This window comes from Drosophila bipectinata, chromosome XR (genome assembly GCF_030179905.1).
Source record: "Drosophila bipectinata strain 14024-0381.07 chromosome XR, DbipHiC1v2, whole genome shotgun sequence".
Taxonomy (NCBI): domain Eukaryota; kingdom Metazoa; phylum Arthropoda; class Insecta; order Diptera; family Drosophilidae; genus Drosophila; species Drosophila bipectinata.
The window spans coordinates 20,496,737-20,514,987 of NC_091735.1; the positions used below are offsets into that span (position 1 = coordinate 20,496,737).

At 41.7% G+C, this 18,251-nt stretch overlaps 3 protein-coding genes and 1 pseudogene across 4 annotated transcripts; 1 reads left to right on the forward strand and 3 right to left on the reverse strand.

Annotated features, from left to right (window-relative positions):
• Positions 1-9,225: 9,225 nt before the first annotated feature.
• Positions 9,226-9,768, reverse strand: LOC138925652 (uncharacterized). The gene has a single exon (XM_070276521.1). The coding sequence runs from the start codon at positions 9,766-9,768 to the stop codon at positions 9,226-9,228; it is 543 nt and encodes a 180-aa protein (XP_070132622.1).
• A 1,176-nt stretch (positions 9,769-10,944) lies between these two features.
• On the forward strand, positions 10,945-11,980 carry moon (moonshiner). Of its 2 annotated transcripts, none has more exons than XM_070276249.1 (2): positions 10,945-11,072; positions 11,126-11,980. In XM_070276249.1, the coding sequence occupies exon 2, from the start codon at positions 11,138-11,140 to the stop codon at positions 11,765-11,767; it is 630 nt and encodes a 209-aa protein (XP_070132350.1). In that variant the 5' UTR covers positions 10,945-11,072; positions 11,126-11,137; the 3' UTR covers positions 11,768-11,980. The 2 variants fall into 2 exon arrangements, with proteins under 2 accessions (XP_070132350.1, XP_070132351.1); XM_070276250.1 differs by having other exon boundaries at positions 11,019-11,072; positions 11,129-11,980.
• A 997-nt stretch (positions 11,981-12,977) lies between these two features.
• Positions 12,978-14,793, reverse strand: LOC108132452 (luciferin 4-monooxygenase-like; annotated as a pseudogene).
• A 1,021-nt stretch (positions 14,794-15,814) lies between these two features.
• On the reverse strand, positions 15,815-18,134 carry LOC108132516 (calphotin). Its single transcript, XM_017251964.3, has 2 exons — positions 18,057-18,134; positions 15,815-17,940 (listed from the first exon to the last, which is right to left on the reverse strand). The coding sequence occupies exons 1-2, from the start codon at positions 18,057-18,059 to the stop codon at positions 15,955-15,957; spliced, it is 1,989 nt and encodes a 662-aa protein (XP_017107453.2). The 5' UTR covers positions 18,060-18,134; the 3' UTR covers positions 15,815-15,954.
• Positions 18,135-18,251: the final 117 nt, after the last annotated feature.

Consider the following 18,251-nt stretch of genomic DNA (forward strand, 5'->3'; position numbering starts at 1 on the left):
GGGCCTACAGTGATGCCTATATCTTCCCCACTTCTCATCCGATTCTCAAGCGGACTACCTTAAACGATTTATAGATCGATTGCCCACCATTCTGCATCAAAATCCTGAGTCAAAATATTTTTCAGATTTTTTGTCCACTTTTGTGATGGAATTCCTTGAAAATGGAGCTTTCCCCTAAAGGGCCTACAGTGATGCCTATATCTTCCCCAATTTTCATCCGATTCTCAAGCGGAGTACTTTAAACGATTTATAGATCGATTGCCCACCATTCTGCATCAAAATCGTGAGTCAAAATATTTTTTAGATTTTTTGTCCACTTTTGTGATGGGATCCCTTGAAAATGGGGTTTTCCCCTAAAGGGCCTACAGTGATGCCTATATCTTCCCCACTTCTCATCCGATTCTCAAGCGGACTACCTTAAACGATTTATAGATCGATTGCCCACCATTCTGCATCAAAATCCTGAGTCAAAATATTTTTCAGATTTTTTGTCCACTTTTGTGATGGAATTCCTTGAAAATGGAGCTTTCCCCTAAAGGGCCTACAGTGATGCCTATATCTTCCCCAATTTTCATCCGATTCTCAAGCGGAGTACTTTAAACGATTTATAGATCGATTGCCCACCATTCTGCATCAAAATCGTGAGTCAAAATATTTTTTAGATTTTTTGTCCACTTTTGTGATGGAATCCCTTGAAAATGGGGTTTTCCTTTAAAGGGCCTACAGTGATGCCTATATCTTCCCCAATTTTCATCCGATTCTCAAGCGGAGTACCTTAAACGATTTATAGATCGATAGCCCACCATTTTGCATCAAAATCCTAAGTCAAAATATTTTTTAGATTTTTTGTCCACTTTTGTGATGGAATCCCTTGAAAATGGGGTTTTCCCCTAAAGGGCCTACAGTGATGCCTATATCTTCCCCAATTCTCATCCGATTCTCAAGCGGAGTACCTTAAACGATTTATAGATCGATGGCCCACCATTTTGCATCAAAATCCTGAGCCAAAATTTTTTTTAGATTTTTTGTCCACTTTTGTGATGGGATCCCTTGAAAATGGGGTTTTCGCCTAAAGGGCCTACAGTGATGCCTATATCTTCCCCACTTCTCATCCGATTCTCAAGCGGACTACCTTAAACGATTTATAGATCGATTGCCCACCATTCTGCATCAAAATCCTGAGTCAAAATATTTTTCAGATTTTTTGTCCACTTTTGTGATGGAATTCCTTGAAAATGGAGCTTTCCCCTAAAGGGCCTACAGTGATGCCTATATCTTCCCCAATTTTCATCCGATTCTCAAGCGGAGTACTTTAAACGATTTATAGATCGATTGCCCACCATTCTGCATCAAAATCGTGAGTCAAAATATTTTTTAGATTTTTTGTCCACTTTTGTGATGGGATCCCTTGAAAATGGGGTTTTCCCCTAAAGGGCCTACAGTGATGCCTATATCTTCCCCAATTCTCATCCGATTCTCAAGCGGAGTACCTTAAACGATTTATAGATCGATTGCCCACCATTCTGCATCAAAATCGTGAGTCAAAATATTTTTTAGATTTTTTGTCCACTTTTGTGATGGGATCCCTTGAAAATGGGGTTTTCGCCTAAAGGGCCTACAGTGATGCCTATATCTTCCCCACTTCTCATCCGATTCTCAAGCGGAGTACCTTAAACGATTTATAGATCGATTGCCCACCATTCTGCATCAAAATCCTGAGTCAAAATATTTTTCAGATTTTTTGTCCACTTTTGTGATGGAATTCCTTGAAAATGGAGCTTTCCCCTAAAGGGCCTACAGTGATGCCTATATCTTCCCCAATTCTCATCCGATTCTCAAGCGGAGTACCTTAAACGATTTATAGATCGATGGCCCACCATTTTGCATCAAAATCCTGAGCCAAAATATTTTTTAGATTTTTTGTCCACTTTTGTGATGGGATCCCTTGAAAATGGGGTTTTCGCCTAAAGGGCCTACAGTGATGCCTATATCTTCCCCACTTCTCATCCGATTCTCAAGCGGACTACCTTAAACGATTTATAGATCGATTGCCCACCATTCTGCATCAAAATCCTGAGTCAAAATATTTTTCAGATTTTTTGTCCACTTTTTTGATGGAATTCCTTGAAAATGGAGCTTTCCCCTAAAGGGCCTACAGTGATGCCTATATCTTCCCCAATTTTCATCCGATTCTCAAGCGGAGTACCTTAAACGATTTATAGATCGATTGCCCACCATTCTGCATCAAAATCGTGATTCAAAATATTTTTTAGATTTTTTGTCCACTTTTGTGATGGGATCCCTTGAAAATGGGGTTTTCGCCTAAAGGGCCTACAGTGATGCCTATATCTTCCCCACTTCTCATCCGATTCTCAAGCGGAGTACCTTAAACGATTTATAGATCGATTGCCCACCATTCTGCATCAAAATCCTGAGTCAAAATATTTTTCACATTTTTTGTCCACTTTTGTGATGGAATTCCTTGAAAATGGAGCTTTCCCCTAAAGGCCCTACAGTGATGCCTATATCTTCCCCAATTTTCATCCGATTCTCAAGCGGAGTACCTTAAACGATTTATAGATCGATTCTCATCCGACCATGACCACCATTTTGCAAAATGGCCCACCATTTTGCATCAAAATCCTGAGCCAAAATATTTTTTAGATTTTTTGTCCACTTTTGTGATGGGATCCCTTGAAAATGGGGGTTTCCTTTAAAGGGCCTACAGTGATGGCTATATCTTCCCCAATTCTCATCCGATTCTCAAGCGGAGTACCTTAAACGATTTAAAGATCGATTGCCCACCATTCTGCATCAAAATCCTGAGTCAAAGGATTTTTTACATATTTTGTCCATTTTCGTGATGGGATCCCTTGAAAATGGGGTTTTCCCCTAAAGGGCCTACAGTGATGCCTATATCTTCCCCAATTTTCATCCGATTCTCAAGCGGAGTACCTTAAACGATTTATAGATCGATTGCCCACCATTCTGCATCAAAATCGTGAGTCAAAATATTTTTTAGATTTTTTGTCCACTTTTGTGATGGGATCCCTTGAAAATGGGGTTTTCGCCTAAAGGGCCTACAGTGATGCCTATATCTTCCCCACTTCTCATCCGATTCTCAAGCGGAGTACCTTAAACGATTTATAGATCGATTGCCCACCATTCTGCATCAAAATCCTGAGTCAAAATATTTTTCAGATTTTTTGTCCACTTTTGTGATGGAATTCCTTGAAAATGGAGCTATATCTTCCCCAATTTTCATCCGATTCTCAAGCGGAGTACCTTAAACGATTTATAGATCGATTGCCCACCATTCTGCATCAAAATCGTGAGTCAAAATATTTTTTAGATTTTTTGTCCACTTTTGTGATGGGATCCCTTGAAAATGGGGTTTTCCCCTAAAGGGCCTACAGTGATGCCTATATCTTCCCCAATTCTCATCCGATTCTCAAGCGGAGTACCTTAAACGATTTATAGATCGATGGCCCACCATTTTGCATCAAAATCCTGAGCCAAAATATTTTTTAGATTTTTTGTCCACTTTTGTGATGGGATCCCTTGAAAATGGGGTTTTCGCCTAAAGGGCCTACAGTGATGCCTATATCTTCCCCACTTCTCATCCGATTCTCAAGCGGAGTACCTTAAACGATTTATAGATCGATTGCCCACCATTCTGCATCAAAATCCTGAGTCAAAATATTTTTCAGATTTTTTGTCCACTTTTGTGATGGAATTCCTTGAAAATGGAGCTTTCCCCTAAAGGGCCTACAGTGATGCCTATATCTTCCCCAATTTTCATCCGATTCTCAAGCGGAGTACCTTAAACGATTTATAGATCGATTGCCCACCATTCTGCATCAAAATCGTGAGTCAAAATATTTTTTAGATTTTTTGTCCACTTTTGTGATGGGATCCCTTGAAAATGGGGTTTTCCCCTGAAGGGCCTACAGTGATGCCTATATCTTCCCCAATTCTCATCCGATTCTCAAGCGGAGTACCTTAAACGATTTATAGATCGATGGCCCACCATTTTGCATCAAAATCCTGAGCCAAAATATTTTTTAGATTTTTTGTCCACTTTTGTGATGGGATCCCTTGAAAATGGGGTTTTCCCCTAAAGGGCCTACAGTGATGCCTATATCTTCCCCAATTTTCATCCGATTCTCAAGCGGAGTACCTTAAACGATTTATAGATCGATTGCCCACCATTCTGCATCAAAATCGTGAGTCAAAATATTTTTTAGATTTTTTGTCCACTTTTGTGATGGGATCCCTTGAAAATGGGGTTTTCGCCTAAAGGGCCTACAGTGATGCCTATATCTTCCCCACTTCTCATCCGATTCTCAAGCGGAGTACCTTAAACGATTTATAGATCGATTGCCCACCATTCTGCATCAAAATCCTGAGTCAAAATATTTTTCAGATTTTTTGTCCACTTTTGTGATGGAATTCCTTGAAAATGGAGCTTTCCCCTAAAGGGCCTACAGTGATGCCTATATCTTCCCCAATTTTCATCCGATTCTCAAGCGGAGTACCTTAAACGATTTATAGATCGATTGCCCACCATTCTGCATCAAAATCGTGAGTCAAAATATTTTTTAGATTTTTTGTCCCCTTTTGTGATGGGATCCCTTGAAAATGGGGTTTTCCCCTAAAGGGCCTACAGTGATGCCTATATCTTCCCCAATTCTCATCCGATTCTCAAGCGGAGTACCTTAAACGATTTATAGATCGATGGCCCACCATTTTGCATCAAAATCCTGAGCCAAAATATTTTTTAGATTTTTTGTCCACTTTTGTGATGGGATCCCTTGAAAATGGGGTTTTCCCCTAAAGGGCCTACAGTGATGCCTATATCTTCCCCAATTTTCATCCGATTCTCAAGCGGAGTACCTTAAACGATTTATAGATCGATAGCCCACCATTTTGCATCAAAATCCTAAGTCAAAATATTTTTTAGATTTTTTGTCCACTTTTGTGATGGGATCCCTTGAAAATGGGGTTTTCGCCTAAAGGGCCTACAGTGATGCCTATATCTTCCCCACTTCTCATCCGATTCTCAAGCGGAGTACCTTAAACGATTTATAGATCGATTGCCCACCATTCTGCATCAAAATCCTGAGTCAAAATATTTTTCAGATTTTTTGTCCACTTTTGTGATGGAATTCCTTGAAAATGGAGCTTTCCCCTAAAGGGCCTACAGTGATGCCTATATCTTCCCCAATTTTCATCCGATTCTCAAGCGGAGTACCTTAAACGATTTATAGATCGATTGCCCACCATTCTGCATCAAAATCGTGAGTCAAAATATTTTTTAGATTTTTTGTCCACTTTTGTGATGGAATTCCTTGAAAATGGAGCTTTCCCCTAAAGGGCCTACAGTGATGCCTATATCTTCCCCAATTTTCATCCGATTCTCAAGCGGAGTACCTTAAACGATTTATAGATCGATTGCCCACCATTCTGCATCAAAATCGTGAGTCAAAATATTTTTTAGATTTTTTGTCCACTTTTGTGATGGGATCCCTTGAAAATGGGGTTTTCCCCTAAAGGGCCTACAGTGATGCCTATATCTTCCCCAATTCTCATCCGATTCTCAAGCGGAGTACCTTAAACGATTTATAGATCGATGGCCCACCATTTTGCATCAAAATCCTGAGCCAAAATATTTTTTAGATTTTTTGTCCACTTTTGTGATGGGATCCCTTGAAAATGGGGTTTTCCCCTAAAGGGCCTACAGTGATGCCTATATCTTCCCCAATTTTCATCCGATTCTCAAGCGGAGTACCTTAAACGATTTATAGATCGATAGCCCACCATTTTGCATCAAAATCCTAAGTCAAAATATTTTTTAGATTTTTTGTCCACTTTTGTGATGGAATCCCTTGAAAATGGGGTTTTCCCCTAAAGGGCCTACAGTGATGCCTATATCTTCCCCAATTCTCATCCGATTCTCAAGCGGAGTACCTTAAACGATTTATAGATCGATGGCCCACCATTTTGCATCAAAATCCTGAGTCAAAGGATTTTTTACATATTTTGTCCATTTTCGTAATGGGGTCCCTTGAAAATGGGGTTTTCCTTTAAAGGGCCTACAGTGATGCCTATATCTTCCCCAATTTTCATCCGATTCTCAAGCGGAGTACCTTAAACGATTTATAGATCGATAGCCCACCATTTTGCATCAAAATCCTAAGTCAAAATATTTTTTAGATTTTTTGTCCACTTTTGTGATGGAATCCCTTGAAAATGGGGTTTTCCCCTAAAGGGCCTACAGTGATGCCTATATCTTCCCCAATTCTCATCCGATTCTCAAGCGGAGTACCTTAAACGATTTATAGATCGATGGCCCACCATTTTGCATCAAAATCCTGAGCCAAAATATTTTTTAGATTTTTTGTCCATTTTTGTGATGGGATCCCTTGAAAATGGGGTTTTCCTTTAAAGGGCCTACAGTGATGGCTATATCTTCCCCAATTCTCATCCGATTCTCAAGCGGAGTACCTTAAACGATTTATAGATCGATTGCCCACCATTCTGCATCAAAATCCTGAGTCAAAGGATTTTTTACATATTTTGTCCATTTTCGTAATGGGGTCCCTTGAAAATGGGGTTTTCCCCTAAAGGGCCTACAGTGATGGCTATATCTTTCCCAATTCTCATCCGATTCTCAGGCGGAGTACCTTAAACGATTTATAGATCGATTGCCCACCATTTTGCATCAAAATCCTGAGTCAAAATATTTTTTAGATTTTTTGTCCACTTTTGTGATGGGATCCCTTGAAAATGGGGTTTTCGCCTAAAGGGCCTACAGTGATGCCTATATCTTCCCCAATTCTCATCCGATTCTCAAGCGGAGTACCTTAAACGATTTATAGATCGATAGCCCACCATTTTGCATCAAAATCCTGAGCCAAAATATTTTTTAGATTTATTTGTCCATTTTTGTGATGGGATCCCTTGAAAATGGGGTTTTCCCCTAAAGGGCCTACAGTGATGCCTATATCTTCCCCAATTCTCAAGCGGAGTACCTTAAAAGATTTAAAGATCGATTGCCCACCATTCTGCATCACAATCATGAGTCCAAGGATTTTTTAAATATTTTGTCCATTTTCGTGATGGGGTCCCTTGAAAATGGGGTTTTCCCCTAAAGGGCCTACAGTGATGCCTATATCTTCCCCAATTTTCATCCGGTTCTCAAGCGGAGTACCTTAAACGATTTATAGATCCATTGCCCACCATTCTGCGTTAAAACCCTGAGACAAAATATTTTTCTGATTTTTTGTCCATTTTCGTGATGGGATCCCTTGAAAATGGGGTTTACCTATATCTATACTATACCAAAACAAGTAAAACAATATATCGAATACGTAAGGTGTTAATATTCATTTATGTTTTTATAAACATATATTTTTTATATAAATGTATAAATTGAATAATTAAGTTTATTTTTTGTTTAATTAAAAAGAAAAGTTATGTGGCTTTTATAAGAAGGTCCTATGGGGTTTGCAAAAAGTGTTTAAATATTTTGTTTGAAAATTTTACGTTCGAGTCTTAGTCTTGTTCTGGTTTTTGTGATTATAAGTTGGAAGTCACAAATATCGGATGGGAATAGAATAAAATGTGAGTAGGTACGTTTGGTATCGGTCGTCTACATCCTACACATTCTTTTAAGGATCAGGCTATATCCAATATGACTCCACTGACAGCTCCACACACTATACCTGCAGGTATCTGCCCTTTTCTTCATTTTTCAGCCCATTTTCCACAGGACACGATTTTCACTTTTGTAAGGCCACTTTTGGGGTTGATCACAAGATTCCTGAAATTAAAAATGTAATTTTCTAGTTTGCCAACTTGTTAAAGGCTTGAAATCTTTAATACTTTAAATTTTTAATATAATACTTACGGAAACCCAGAATCGAACCACCAGTCCAACCCTAATTCTTTTTCCAAATTATTAGAAGCATTTCCATCCTCATCTCGATCAAAGGTCGAAAATTTGGTGCCCCTCCTAGGGCTCAGCCATGAGTCCAGTACACTCGCCATCTTTCAAGATATAGCCTTCGTTTCGATTGCCTACAACAAAGTTGGCACATTTTAAGCCGTCACGCCATAAAGTCATTTCATAAGGAATTCCCATGGTCAGAAGGTGCAATGTATCGAGTCCTAAGAAGAACTCATCTATTTGAATAGTATGTTTTTTTATAAACCACCATCCAACCAGATCCAATATTCTCGTCGGATACACAAACCACTTTCATCGGATGTGATCCGGATATTTGGATTTCTTGAATGGAGGGTCCATCCTTTTGGCTTCGTGGACAGCTATATGGAAGAGCTATGGAATTCGATATTTTATTTTGAAAAGTGGAGGGCTCTGCCAGGTTACTTTGGGTTGGACTTTTCGCCTTCCGATTACGACTATTATTCTTTTGATGTTCTGACACTTCTGCAGTTTTCACTTTCACTTTCTCTGTTTTCGAATTCGGGTGATTATTTTTAATCGCAACTTCAGTTTGTGGCACTTCTCCACTCTTTTCTCCAAATGAAAGCTTAATGATTAAAATATAAATGTCTTTCAAAAAACCTCGGGCTCTCTAATCCTTGTGGCGAAGATTGGCTGTTTGCTGCTGTTTTCTAAGGATTTATCTGCGGGATATACTGCAGGACTTTAGTTTAATTATGAAAAAAATACGAACTATATCCAATACAACGAAGTCTAACTCCTATCAATTACTATTAGTCTCTAATTGTAGGCTTATTGTTATGTTTACATTATTATAATTGGAAAAAAAAAATTAAAAAACTTCTAGGGAATCCTATAAGTCAAAAAAACTCACTTCCTTACTCACTCAAAAACAAAATGATAAAAAAATTGTGATAACATTGGGTATAGATTCTTGTGTGCTTTCCTATTTTTTTTAGAAAATTTCAAAGAAAAGATAATGATTGCTTAGGGAGAGCAAGATCATGATACAATTATACAATGTATAATATGCAATGTATAATTATGCGTTCCTTGCAGTTCCTTCCTTGCAGTTCCTTCTTCCACTTTTTGATGTTAAAGGATTGAAACTTAAACGTGACGTTTTCAGCGATATTAGTTGTACATATATATATCGGATGTATTTTTATTTTTAAGTTTCTGGTTTAAAAGCATTTACAAAATGGTTTCTGGTAAACTAGTCTTGACGTGACTCAATTTTTCCAAGTGTGTGGTTATCCTTGTCCTTGTTCTAGGAGGGTCCTATAGTAGTTGCGCAGATTTCGCTTTTCCCGGTTGAAAACCCTTCTTTGCTGTTTTGCAATTATAGCCGTCACACTCCTTGAGAGTAAGTCATCCCTTGCACCGAAAAATTGCTGCACATCCTCCATCTGGAAGACCTTGAAGAAAGCAACCAACTCCAAAGCCACTAGGATCAACGACGCCGCTATATCCTTAATTTGCTTGAACATCCAGCCTCGTCCCCAGGGCCAATGATGGCATGCCATTTTAACGAGGTAATGAACAGTTTCCCTGAGGGGAAACCACGTTAGGACCAGAAGGACTTGGACCGCTATGCAGAGGATCAGGATTTTCGCAATCTTCTTCAGAACATTTGGATTGTAACTCGAATTCCGGCGCATGATTTTATTGAAAGCCAGCATGGTGAGGAATATGAACACAGCCGACTCCATGGTGGCCTCGATGGGATTGAAGATGACATCACTCAAATGGCAAAAAAGGGAAATCCCCAATGCAATGATATAGGTCTTCTCCATGTTGTCCAAATAAAAATAATTATATTATAAATGTTTAAAATCTTACTATAATTTTTAGGAGAACTGAGAAGTAGGAGCTCTTTTTAAAAATGGAGTGATGTTTGGGGCGATTTGTTTTAAATTGTTTTCATCGCCTACTATTTTTATGAATTTAAGGTCGAGAATTATTCAGGTAATTTTACTTGTAGGTTTATGGCAATATTTAATTGGATTGGATTAATTGGAATTTAAAATTAATTTTTCGAAATAAAAACACTCTGCACGGGTATTACTTCTTCCGATCCGAGAGAAGCGGAAATGAAAAAAGTTGAGATGAGGACCACTGGTAGGAACATTTTCTATTTTTTGATTGACTTTTTTGTGGAAGGTTCACTTGTAGAATTAAAACTGATGCTCCGAGACTCTTGGCTTTTAAATCTTCCTCGAGATTAGGCCTTGACCTTGAGCCAGTGCTTTCTTCGGATTTGGGGCACTTCAAAGGTCAGAAATCATTCGATTAGCAAGTAGAATTTGTTTTCATTATTTTTTGTGTTATCTCCTTACAATGACTTTGTAATATACTTTTCATATTTATTTAAATGACATTTAAGTTGCATCATTATTAGCAATTAAATAAATATTTGGTATAGCTTCGGGAAAAGTATGTGCATATATTTATTATATATTTTAGAAAGTTGCCAGAACCCAATTAAAAATCATTTAAATTTATTGATTTTAGATAACCCATTTTGCCAAAATCGTGATAGCCAGAAGCGGTCCTTTTTTTTGTCGCCCTACTTCATCTAGGTATTACTTCTTTCACTCTATTTTACCATACCTTATACACTGTAAAAAATGTATCAGTGTACTTGTACATATGATTCAAAGCTTTATAGTAAAATATTCCCAAAAATCAGCTAAATATATCAAAATTGAATGACCTCCTTGAAGGACATGTTTATTTATTTTTAGTTTTTTTGTAAGAGCAAGAAAAGTTTAATGATTGAAGTGTTTTTTTACCTGAATTTTATTAATACTCTAAACTCTATCAATGCTCTATTAATACTCTTAGTTTTTGACTAAAAGTATAAGACCCTCTAAAGGGGCTTAAAAATGCGATGCCATTTCAAATACCAACTGCCCTAACGGCCCTTTAAAAAAAAACAAACAAAACTTTCCACGAACAGTGTTGTTAAGCTCCTTCCAGACATATGACCTCCTTCCAGAGCTGAAGCGCAGCCAACTTCACTTTTTTCAAAGAATGTTTACCACTGAAGCTGAAGAAGAAGAAAACGTTCGATTAAAAAGGAAAAAAAGCTTGAAAGGTATGTGCTGAGTATATGGAAACTCCTTGTATTCACCCAAGAACTCCACATAGAAGCCGTCAACTATGCTACTGACAAAGATCAATGGTAAAATAAAGCCAGAACCAAGCGAAGCGGGCAGGAAGACGCGCAAACGCGTTCGACAGAAGGCGGAAGAGTCTTGGATCGCAGAGTCGTGTGCCTTTCCAGACAACGTGTTCCAGGACACAATGCAATCCTGTAAAGAGAACCTGCCTGGCTTAAACGCCGATGAGCGCAGGGCGCTCAGCAAGCTGCTAAGGGTCTGGGACCAGAAACTGAACGCCACAAACCGCCGGCCGGATTCCCATAAAAGTACGCCCCCACCGCCCCGTAAACGGCGACGCATTGCCAAGCCTGTGGCTCCACCGAAGGCTGAGGATAACCCAGGTCCTCGCGTTGAAAATGTCTATAACGTGGAGGACGATGTGATTGTCCTAAACCGCATTGTCATGCCGCCGCATCCGCCGACTAATCAGCCCCGATACTTCGACGTTGTCATGCCGGCGTTCGTCCTCAAGCGCAGGATCCTCGATTCTTTCCTCAACCGTGATATCATTAAACGTCTCATAACCTCCAATGATCAGGAGGCCACTGCCGTTCTCCAGAAACTAGTGGACGACGTGCTCAAGCTTAAAAAGTGCTACGACCGACATGGTACACTGATCGAGTGGTAGAAGATTAAATTAAATATTGATTGTACATACATACATTCTAATTATACATACATATGTACATAAGGTGCAATTTTACATGCATACAGTATACATATGTATGTATGTATCGCTTATCATTGATTGGAATAATCGTTCAACCGATTATCTTTATTTAATATTAATATATCATTATATATCAATATTAAATTCATTCATATTTCATTTCAACTTTTACCATTTCTGTTTTTATTTTAGGATTGTTTTTTAAATTACGAAGTATCTAGCATAAATTATTTATTTAAATATTTTTAATAATAGATTTTTACAAGTTCCATGAAAAATGTTATTAAGCTCACCCTAGAAAAGCAGTGGGACGCCGCCCTACCAAAGAAAAAACAAGCCAAGCGCAGCCAACTTTAGTTCGAATAACAGAGGAGAGAGAATAAAAGGAGAAGGAGGAGGCGTAAAAGGAGGATTCTAAAATTAAAAAGGAGGTAATTAAAAAACTACGAACAAAAGCAACAAGAGGCCACTTGTTGGTATGTTGTGTAATTATTGGTGAAGCTTAAAATAAATCCTGATTGGGAATTGGAAAATTTTGAAAAACAAGATTATTGAAAAATATGTACATATATCTCTTATTAAGCCTGGCTGGTGGATCAGTGTCACCACACCACAAGAGGGAGCAAAACAACAAGCGCAGCCATTATTAGCTTTATTAGCTTTATTGTTATTAGCGACGAGGGTGTACAAGTTCTTCGAGAATATCATACCGAACCGGAGGATCTTCATTATAAGTAATTTTCTCAGCAGATATTAAAAAACTAATGAAATTAACGATCAAGTAGTACAAGGTAGTTGAAATCCTTTTAATATTAACTGCCCGCATTGGCATTTTTAAGTACTCGGCTAATATTTGGATATTTTATTATTGCGGTAAGGGAATACGGATATTCCAAGCCCGGAATCACATTTTCAAACTATTTCTCGCTATAAAACTACCATTTTCTTGCTATAAAATACGTCGAGTCTATGTCTAAGGCCCACTGGTGCTCTCCCAATCTATGTAACCCTTATATATCTGTCTTTTTTCTTTTGTGTATCTTTAATTCTTTCAATATAAGAACTTTGTAGACCTATCTTTCCTCAACGATTATACATTATACAGATGGGATAAAAGGTTCATCCTACATGGGGAATGGATGAAAGCCAAAAATATTTCATCAGAAATTTAGTTTATATTCCTGACTTGGAGGTAATGTGCTTGGTTGGCCCTTCGATTCGTTTTCCCGTTGGCACTTCGCTTAAGATCCTCTACAATCAGCGCTCCTGCATTGAGCTGCTTGTACTTGGAGTCCGTACGAGTCTGGACATAGTCCAACACATCCTGGGCACTGAGATCGCATCCGTGTCGCTTCACCACACATGCGGCAGCCTTATCCCCATGATCATAGCTCCACACCCCAAAGACGCACACCTCCGCTACTGTTGGCATTTCGGATATTATGTTTTCAATATCACTCGGATAGTACATGATGCCCTGGAACCGGAGCATATCCTTTTTGCGCTCGGTAATGTACAGGAAGCCGTCGCGATCCACGTAGCCCAGATCACCGGAGTGGAACCACCCCCTGGGATCACGAATACCGCGGGTTTCCTTTTCATTTCCGTAATATCCTAGCCAGTGCTGGCCATTGCTGATGCACACCTCTCCCGTCTGGTCGGGACCCAACGCCTCGCCCTGGTCGTTGATTACCTTCATCCTCAGGCCGTTCACCAAGCGACCCACCGAGTTGGGCTTCTGATCAAGGTGCATGTTGATTGTAGCATTGACACCCAGCTCGGAGAAGCCGTACATGAACCATAAACAGTTCCGGCCCAGGCGACTTCTTATACGCTTCTGTACATCCACAGATGCCCGCGTTCCTGGACAAGTCGGATGTCTCGAACTCCGGAGTATTGACCATCCTGGTCATAACGGACGGTGGCTGTACGATCCAAGTCACTTTGTAATCCTTAATAATTTTCATGGCATATACCGGATCAAAGTCATTGTCCGCAATAATACGAGTGGTGCTGTATACACCCGAGGTGACATAGGTTCGCAGGCCAGTAATCCAGTCAAGGGCGTTGTGGGTGTATTGGATGTCGGAGATGGTCAGATGGCTGGTGGGAAAAACATACAAAATGTTTAAATGCTAAACTGAGAGTGGTTAGTACATCAACTTGCTGGTTACAGGCCAAGATCTGGCGGCTATTGGAGATCGTGACTGCCTTGGGAGTGCCAGTGGTGCCCGAGGAGCACAGAATGGCCAAAGTCTGATCGTTTCCCTGTTCCAGTTTGGCGGGCTTAAAGTTCTCCTCGATGGGCGTCGCCAAGATCTCATCGATCCTGATAGAGTCCGATGGGTGATGGCGCATGGTAATGATTTCCACCTTCAATGTGGTGGTGGCTGTTCGCACTTTGTCGATCTCATCTCCATCGCAGAATATCAGCTTCGGCTTGGTGATGGAAAATAGCGTTTCGATGGTGTTCCGGTCATAGGCAACGTTCATGGAATGGAAGGCAATTCCGTTGAAGAAGCAGGCATAGGCCACGGCGGATAGATGGGTGGTGTTCCTGGCCACAATGCCAACTAAATCGGTTTGGAGGAGGCCCTTTGCCCTTATGTAGCTTGCCACATGCATGGCGTTCTCAAGCAGCTCTTTCCTGGTCAATGTCGTGTTCTCCGTTGCCGATATCTGAAGACATCCTTTATAATTTTGTTTCTTTTTCCAGAATTATTTCATCAGACCTGAGCAATCAGCGTGGGATGGCGCTGCATCTCCTTGAATATTATTTCCCCAATTGACAGGTTTGGATCAAAATAGTACCTCACTGGGTCACTGCTCCAGATCTTCTCATCGGAATTGTAGTAGTTTGCTGGAGAGTAGGACATCTTTTTGTGGAAGAGTTGTGGTTTCAACTGTTGGCCGTTCGCTACCCACATCTTCCTTTTATGCGACTCGTGGAGCTCAAACAGCAGCCAGATTCAGATATATTATAATTTAAGCATGCCAACAAGTTCTTTTCATTTAGGAAATAGGAAAACTTGTTCTTAATTAACACTATTGAGGGTGCTGGCGCATGGGGATTGGGGGGACTTGAAGCTATATATCGAGATATTTAAAAAAAATTAATGCTGTTGCATGGCGACATTTTCAAACATTGATTTCAGCGAAATTATCAAATTATTTTTCTTCCAGACTTCTGCTATTTTGTAGTTTAATGGAAAACTTTAGCCCCATGCCTTAATGAATGTTATTTAAAAATAAAAATTTCAAAATATATTCCGATACGACGAGATTCTACAAACTTACCGCTTTTGTCTCGAAAACACTATTTTTTAATTCGTGCCAACAATATCACAAGCTCTATACATCGGGTTTCCTTGAATTAAATAAAAGGCCGATGGACATACTTGTTTGTATGCCAGGAATACAAAATTTTTACAAAAAGTAGTATATTTTTTAAGCGAGCTGATAGTGAAACATAAAAAATAGTGAAAAAATTTCAATAAAATTGATGCTATCTTTTTCAAATTTATGGAATTTAGGTTCGAGGCATAAACAATTTTATTGATTTCGATAGACTGATTACATTTTTGACTTGAGTTAAATAAAATAAAAATAGAATTGCCTAGTTAGGACGAACTTTCTCCCAAAGAGGTCGACTAGATCCCATATTTTGAACAACAATATATTTTTTAAATTTGTTAATAAAATACATATAACTGAAATATCTTTACCTTTATCCCCATTTGATTTCACTTTCACCCAATAAATTTTTAAATATGGGTAAATTTTTTCCCGAAATGGGTCCCCAAATTAATAAAAATATCCCAAAATAAGGGATAAGGGGAGAAGGTCCCCAAAATAATAAAAATATTGTTAGTCCAAACGGGAGAGTAGGTGGATTAGAGAACTTGAGAACTACTTTCCCCCTCGGTCGTGCCTCCCCAATAAGCTTCATCTTCTTTTTTAACAAAAAAACATTTTATTTTTAACAAAAATGTGTTTAACAAAAACAATAACAAAAAAAATTGGTGCTAAAAATTGGCTACGTAACATTAAGTTCGGATGAACCCATCGGCCTAGATGGCCTTCGGTGCCCCAACTCGATGCGAGTTCGGACCTCCGCCCGGGGTCCGTTCACGGGCATCTCTTCACTAGTACAGGTATCCTCCGTTGGCGGCGTAGGTGGTGCCGACCTCCACAGGAGCGGGAGCGGGAACGGAAACGGAAGGAGTGTACTGTACGATAGGCTGGGGCGCTGGTTGGGCTTGGATTTCAATAGGAGCCGGCGGGGCGGGCACAAAGGACTGCTGCAGTTGGATTGGAGCAGGAGCAGGGATCACAACTGGAGCTGGAGCAGGAGCAGAGATCACAACTGGAGCTGGAGCAGGCGCAGGGATCACAACTGGAGCTGGAGCAGGAGCAGGGATCGCAACTGGAGCTGGAGCAGAAGCAGGGATCACAACTGGAGCAGGAGCAGGAGCAGGGATCACAACTGGAGCAGGAGCAGGAGCGGGGATCACAACTGGAGCTGGAGCAGGCGCAGGGATCACAACTGGAGCTGGAGCAGGAGCAGGGATCGCAACTGGAGCTGGAGCAGAAGCAGGGATCACAACTGGAGCAGGAGCAGGAGCAGGGATCACAACTGGAGCAGGAGCGGGAGCAGGGATCACAACTGGAGCGGGCTGAGGAGCTTGGTAGGAGTAACCACTGTACTGCTGTTGTGGGATGATCTGCTGAACAGGCTCAGGAGCGGTGTAAGTTTGCTGGACGACTGGAGCTGGAGCTGGTGCAGAGTATTGCTGAACCACTGGAGCTGGTGCGGAGTACTGCTGAACCACTGGAGCTGGAGCGGCCTGCTGGATCACTGGAGCTTGTTGGATGACTGGAGCCTGCTGAACGACCTCCTGAATAGGAGCCTGCTGGATCACCTCCTGGACCACAGGAGCTTGCTGGATGACTGGAGACTGTTGGACCACCTCCTGGACGACAGGAGCTTGCTGGATGACTGGAGCCTGCTGCACCACAGGGGCTGGGTAGGAGTATGTCTGCTGAGCCACTGGAGCTGGAGCTGGGGCAGTGTAGACTGGTTCCTGGACCTGAACAGGAGCGGGAGCAGTGTAGACTGGTTCCTGGATCTGGACTGGAGCAGGGGCAGGAGCAGAGTATGATTGCTGGACTACTGGAGCAGGAGCTGGTGCAGAGTACTCTTGAACTACTGGAGCTGGAGCAGAGTAGGTCTGCTGGACAGGAGCTGGAGCAGAGTAGGTCTGCTGGACAGGAGCTGGAGCGGAGTAGGTCTGCTGGACAGGAGCTGGAGCAGAGTAGGTCTGCTGGACAGGAGCTGGAGCGGAGTAGGTCTGCTGGACAGGAGCAGGAGCGGAGTAGGTCTGCTGGACAGGAGCTGGAGCGGAGTAGGTCTGCTGGATCACCTGGTGCTGCTCATGGACAACGGGCACGGGCACTGGGACTGGAGCTGGTGCAGGCACTGCCACTGGAGCCGGAGCCGGGGCCGAGTAGGCAATGGTCTCCTGAGGAGCTGGCTGCTGGACAATGGTCTCTACCACGGGCTCGGGTGCTGGAACGAACTGCTGGACGGGCGCAGGTGGCAGGTAGGCGTTCTGCACCGCCGTCTGGGTGGCCACAATTGGCTTGGGAGCCTCATAGATCACCTGGGGAGCTGGCTGGGCAATCTCCACGGGAGCAGGAACTGGAGCTGGGATCACAACTGGCGCTGGAGCTGGAGCATTAATCACAACGGGAGCAGGAGCAGGGATGGAGATCGGAGCTGGAGCCGGAGCTGGAGCTGGAGCATTAATCACAACAGGAGCTGGAGCCGGAGCTGGGATCGAAATGGGGGCTGGAGCTGGAGCACTTGGGTACTGTCCTCCCGACTGGATGGTGAAGCTGGCCAGAGGAATGGAGGCCTGAATAGACTCCACCTGGGGATGGATCTGCTGGTGCACTTGCTGCACCACCTGCTGCACCTGGCTCTGGATCTGGGGCTGGACCACCTGCTGGAAGGTGGGCGCCACCGACACCGCCTCCTTGACCGGCAAGGGCGGAAGGTACTGATGGGCCGGACGACCTTGGGCAAAGGTCAGGCAGAGGGCAGCCAGAACAACAAAGGCGAAGGGTTTCTGCTCGAAGGAAACGGAAAAAAAATGTATATCCATCAATCACAGGTTCAATCACATGTTGTCACTCAAAAAAAAAGGAGGAAAAGGCCAGAAAGTGACCGTCTGTGGTCACTTACCATCTTCACTAAGGTCACAAGCGAGTCTGGGAGTGGATGAAGTGCACCTAGCGAACGTAACCGATTAACTGATGATGAACTCGGAGACCCAGTCTGCATTTATAGTTGGCGGCTCTTGCCCGAAATTGGTGCGGATTGGTGGATGGCATCTGGCGGAGATCACGGTGGGAGAAGGGCCAGGGGCTACGGGCTAGG